The 5,803-nt window shown below is 42.1% G+C and overlaps 1 protein-coding gene across 1 annotated transcript; it reads left to right on the top strand.

Moving 5' to 3' along the window:
* Nucleotides 1–350: 350 nt before the first annotated feature.
* On the top strand, nucleotides 351–4,945 carry LOC308114964 (trypsinogen-like protein 3). The gene is made up of 5 exons (XM_080472240.1): nucleotides 351–636; nucleotides 721–856; nucleotides 1,537–1,790; nucleotides 3,368–3,501; nucleotides 3,643–4,945. Exons 1-5 carry the CDS (start codon nucleotides 600–602, stop codon nucleotides 3,835–3,837), a joined length of 756 nt encoding a protein of 251 aa, XP_080328366.1. The 5' UTR covers nucleotides 351–599; the 3' UTR covers nucleotides 3,838–4,945.
* The last annotated feature ends 858 nt before the right edge of the window (nucleotides 4,946–5,803 follow it).

Here is a 5,803-nt window from a genome sequence, read left to right as displayed (position 1 = left end):
GCCATTCAGAATTTTTACTGCTTCATAGTAAACCATTAACTCCACCAACAGACACGGGAAATCATGTCTCCAATCTTATCTTTTCAGTTTATTACTTCTTGTAGTGCTACAGCAGCCTAGTGCATTTATGTGCTGCATCGCGACCCATCTGAGAGTGTGTTCAGACCAAGAATGCAAAAAAAAAAAAAAAAAAGGCTTTAAAATAACAAAACCAAAACTGTGCTGTGTGACTTTATGTTTAGTTTGCAAAATAAGTGAATCAACCAAAGACACAGCCGCTGTACCCAAAAAGGAATATATCAGTGACAGACCGGAATGTCCCTGTCCTTGAGGGAGGAACAGACCTTTACAGGAAACGAGGTGACTCACTCTGAATGAACACGCTATTAATCAAAGGTGTTGAAAAAAGCCTCTGATAAGTTTATCACAAAGGTTATTAATGAGCCGGTTAGGATGCTGAGAATTACTACTTTGTTCCTCCCACTGATCTGAAAAAAAAATAAAAAATAAAAGCCTTGGAGATATAAAGAGGAAAGACTGATCAAGGTGTGTATGCACTACTAGCACTACAGAAGAGTACTTCAAAAACGAGACGCAGAATGAAGCTTCTCCTGGCAGTTTTGTTGGGGCTTGCAGGTAAATGCTCACTGTGTTCCGTCTGAAATAAAAGGAGTGGATATAAGAGCAGCTGCTGAGAGCTTTTCTTTGACGGGGTTGCAGGTGCAGCCCCACTGGAGGACAGCAAAGAGTGCACACCTCACTCCAGACCATGGCAGGTCCACCTGGACACGCCATCCTGCAGTGGAGCTCTCATTGACAAATGGTGGATAGTAACTTCCTTTGAGTGTGCGCCGACGTGAGTATTAAGACATTATTGTGATGGAAACATGCCGAGATGAATCCTTCATCCCAGTGTTTATGCCTGTCTTTTTGTGTGTTAATAAATGACTGGCCCACATGTCAGTAACTTGACCTAACAGTAACACGCTTTGTTAGACTCCGAATACATGCCATTTAAATCAGTCTTTTTCACCCTTAATTTAAACGCTGCTCTGTTTTTTTTTTTAGTTTGACCTCCTGTTTTCAGCTGCTCTGGTGTCTTGTTTAATTTTCCTGAAGCGATTTATAAAAAGTAGAAAGCGTCGCATTTTTTTATTGTGAAAAGTGATTCATGAGTAGGTCAAACACTCTTGTCAGCTATTTTCCAACCACTTCATACTTTGTGGCACTGCAAGCCCGTTTAAAGAATTTGCATTGATAATATGAACAGGAGGCCTAATCTGTCCGTGTCGAGTGAGTCAACCACTCTTTGAGTTCAGCTTTGTCATTGTGCTGCTCTGCAGTGTCACAAGGACTCAATATTATTGACAGAACCAATGCGAATCCCAGTTGGGCTCCTGTTTAATTAAAACACATTCATCAACCTGCTGTTCATGTCTGATTATGGCTAATTATTACTCGGTCATGGGCCTGTTCCTGCCGGAGGCACGAGAGGCTTGAATATTTTTACTAAATGGACGTGGCTCTCGTTTGCAGACCCTACAGCACCGTTGCATCTCTCGGGGAACACGACGTAAGTGGCGAGGAGGGCACCGAGCAGCGCATACTTGTTGCTGATGTGATTCGTCACAGCCCGTACCGCTCCCCCTTCCACAGCCTCACTCTGGTTCGTCTGGCTCAACCGGCCCGCTTCACTCCCCACGTGCAGCCCATCCCCCTGCCCCGCCGCTGCCCGAAGCCGGGGGAGACCTGCTCCGTCAGCGGCTGGGGCTCCACCATCCCGCATCAGTGTGAGTGGAGTTTGTGCCTCATCGATTTGTCACGGAAGTAAAGTTTAGAAAAGAGGATCCCAGTAGAGCCGACTTCCTCCATCCAACTTCTCCTGCAAAAGACTCTTTCAAAATGGACTCATTTACTTTCATGCACCAAACCTAACCCTTAAAAAACACTTGAAGGTGTGAAGTTAATTCTAAACATTGTCAATCTATCTATCTTCCATCATCTACACCAGTAAAATGATGGGTTTTTTGTTTAATATACCTTTCAAAAGCCCAAACATGCACGTTGAGAACACGCAAACTCCTGCAAGAAAGACAAACCTTGTTTCTCACCAGACACACGAAAACAAAATCCGGCACAACAAAAGACAAAATGTGTGTGAATGACAATGCAAGAAAATTGGACTTAAGTAATTGTACTAGAATACACAAGAGTACACAGAATCTCTGTGGCTCAAATTGAGTCAGTGAAGGAAGGATAATCCCTTTTCAAGGTTTGATTTCAAAGTGAAAGTTGTCGGACCGAAAAAAAGAGACACGCTTTTTAACATTGATACTTGTAGTTCATTTCTTGCTCTGTACTTACATTTTTACTTAAGTAAAGGTTTTTGGTTGTACTCTAGGCTCTCTATGTAGGTTGGTGGCTTGATCCCCACCTCGTCACCTTCCACTGTTGAAGTACTCTTGAGCAACACACTGTTCCCAATAGAAAACATACATCTGGGGATTACATTTATGCTCTTGAGGGCAAAAATAGAGTCAAATTATCATGCAATGCAAGTGTTTGGACTGAGGTGAGAAGCTGGAGTATCTATGGATGCTCAGACAGAACATGCACACTTTAAAATCAATCGTCTCCTTGTTATTAATCAACTCATGCAAAACCTCCACTACATTTGAAATGAGAGATGAGAACGATGAACTTCACGTGACATGTGAATAAATTATTGATGTTTTGCAAATATTCCAAAACTACTTTCGCATAGAATGAGTTCCACTTATTCTTATTGTTGCTTCTTGAATGAATCTCATAACTATTGGAGCCTTGAAACAAGAAACAGTTCACAGCAGAAAGCAACGTGACAAAAGTTCAGGTGGGAATGATGCACCGGTTCTTTTCTGTTTTGGACCTTGACTCAAGGAAATGTTGGAAACAGCGGTGGAAACGTAGGTGAAATAAAGCTCTTCAATATTCCGGTCAGTGCAGCTCTAACAAGGCATGAACCCTCTATTTCAATCATGACTTTCTTTAATCAGAGGAGTTTCTAATTGCCTGCCAAAATGCCCAGTCAGTGATCAGGACTAATTAGAAGAGGTAGACCTTGAAAATAGTATTTACTGGAGGTTTAGGCCTCTAGTGCATGAAGTGACAATGCTTGAAAATGGGAAGTAATCCGCAAAACCCCAGAGAAAGGAAACAAGGAAGATTTTTGTCAAATAATTGGAGAAAATAAGTGGCAGATTGGCACAAACTATATGACGACAGTCCAATGTTTGTCATGTTGAAAACTCAGAGATATCAATATCGTTTAAGTGCTTTAATTTGAAGGAGTCAGAGTGACAACCCACCTCCTTCCTTTTCCAAGCAGACGGTCGTACTGTTCGCCTGCAGTGCATCACGGTGCCCATTGTCGATGATCAGACCTGCGTCAAGACTTTCCCACCGTATATCTACTGGGGCGTTATGGTCTGCGCTGGTCAAGAAAACACAGACAACTGCCTGGTGAGCATAGAAACAACAGTGTCTGACAATATCACGTTATCTCTTTCCTGTTGCCCTTCCTGCAACTTCCATTCCAATTAACCAAAGTTGTTTGAATAAAGAAACAAGCAACACATCAGGCATCGTCTCTCCTCTGTGCAGGCGGACAATGGCAGCGTGATGGTTTGTGATGGGCAGTTGCAGGGTGTGCAGTGGTTTGGATACGGCTGCCAAAATCCAGCTCACCCCACCGTCTACAGCAAGCTGTGTGAGTACAATGACTGGATTCACAGCATGATGGACCGCTACAGCCCGACTCTGACAACAACGACGACCGCCGGCACACCCAGATCCTGAGACCTCTGCACTGAAGGATCAAAAGGCATGAAGGAAAGTTCAGAGGTCGCCTTTCCAGGAGATTGACGGAGACTGATTGAAAGCTTCGTTGTCAGAATAACGTGGATGAAATATAAATGTTCTGTTTGTTATAGTAATATAAACACAATACCTGTGTCCATACTGAAAGATGTAAATACAACCAAAATGAATGATCGTTATATTTCTGTTGACGCACTTCCTGTGGTTTGAGTTTCTATTTTCCTCTTCGACACTTGAATACAGCCCGATGAAGTTTTCATTCAGCTTGTGGTCGTCATCTAACTAACAGTGTAAGAAACAACAACCTATTATTGGAGGTAAATCTGTGCAGAAAATGTCCTCAAGCATAACGAATGTACATTGATTTAATATTACATTGTGTAAATTGTACTTAAGAATGAGTAAAATCAGTTTATATCAGCTGTTTTGTTGTCGCTGCCCTTTCATTTCGCTCATGTGTTTCTTTCAGTAACAACGATGATTCAGATGATAGAGCATCTTCCTTCAACTAAAAACCATTGTAACTTAGCTCAACTCAGTGAGCCATTAGAGTAATCCACACAGCGCTCACGTGTCAAAACAACAATACAACGTTGGATCAATGTATTTCCAAGTCAAATGTCTCCAGGTGTGTACGAGAGAGATTGGCCATCATGAGAATTACAGGGAGAATTCGTACCCAATTATGAAGTAGCCCGTGGCACAACTGGTACGTTTATTTATTTATTTTATTAGGCTGAAGCCCAAATGATTCATGTTTTCATTTACTTTTCCATCCGTTCCATTTGAGGCCAAAGGAAGAAGTCAATTTCAAAGGGAATATATATTGAAATGAAAGTAAAATTAAATAATAAATAAAATGTTTGCAGCACAAACATAAGGCAGATAAGAACGACTAGAGGGCTCTTTCTGGTAATGTATGCACACTGACGGCACAATGGCACATTTCCTGGTTGCTGTTGCTCTTTTCTTGCATATTGACATTGATTCAGCTTCATTGTACTCTAATTCCCTCGGAGTGTCTCCTCTTTTGTAATGGAGCTTTTATAATTTCAGCTGTGGGGTTCATTAAAGCTTACTCTGCTCTAACTAGGGAAATGGCTGCGTAATTGTATCATAAGTTAGTATGCATGTGACATTGAGAGCAGGTTCTCCTATATATAATGATTTTATGTAACTTAATCGAGTTTTATCCTAAATGTCAGTGACGACAAGGTGAACTTCATGCTCACCTTCTTTTTTTCTTTTTTTGTATTCCCTCTTATTATATATCCGGTGAAATTGAATTTAGTTAAGGCTTCCTGGAATTTTGCATCATGGCGTGCGAATTTGCAAAGATAATACAGTGACAAGGAGAAGCACTAGATGGCGGTAAAGCACAGAGAGAGAGCGAGAGCGAGAGCGAGAGGGGGGGGGAGAGAAAGAGAGAGAGAACAGGTGACATCAGTCTCACATTCTTGACAAATTTTTAGTCTGAACTCTGACCTCACATCTGAGCTTGTGCTCCGACTCTCGAGATTTTTGCGAGAAGGTGCCACAGCAATAAACACATGGATGTAATCCAACATCACCGAGACACCACAAAGGAAGAGGGAAACACATGGTGGAGTTAGAGGCACACGCAGCCTGCAGTACAGACACAAAAGCAAACACACAGATGCACACACATGCTTACATGAGAACTGACTGACAGCTGTGTCCATAATCACCCAGGCAGTTGGGCACAAGGTCCAGTCCACCATCTGCTCCCAGCATTTGTCTCCTCGTCCTCACGCCCCTTTTCCTCTTTTTCTTTTTCTCTCACCTCAGCAGGAAACAGAAAACAAACTGGGGGGTCAGTTCTTGGTCGCTGGGATGTCACTTTAAAAGCAGTGTGGTATTAATTGAATTGGTTATTTGAAGTGGCTCGGTCTTTTTTTCCTCTCTTCAGTGATTAGAGCCAATG

Source organism: Lipophrys pholis (genome assembly GCF_963383615.2).
Source record: "Lipophrys pholis genome assembly, chromosome: 9".
Classification (NCBI taxonomy): Eukaryota; Metazoa; Chordata; class Actinopteri; order Blenniiformes; family Blenniidae; genus Lipophrys; species Lipophrys pholis.
This window is presented reverse-complemented; position numbering and strand designations above follow the sequence as displayed.

Excerpts from the sequence above, each read along its gene's own strand:
- LOC308114964 (XM_080472240.1), top strand. The coding sequence starts at position 600 with ATGAAGCTTCTCCTGGCAGTTTTGTTGGGGCTTGCAG. Across the intron at positions 1,791-3,367 it reads CTCCACCATCCCGCATCAGT|ACGGTCGTACTGTTCGCCTG; the intron begins GTGAGTGGAGTT and ends TTTTCCAAGCAG. Across the intron at positions 3,502-3,642 it reads AAAACACAGACAACTGCCTG|GCGGACAATGGCAGCGTGAT; the intron begins GTGAGCATAGAA and ends TCCTCTGTGCAG.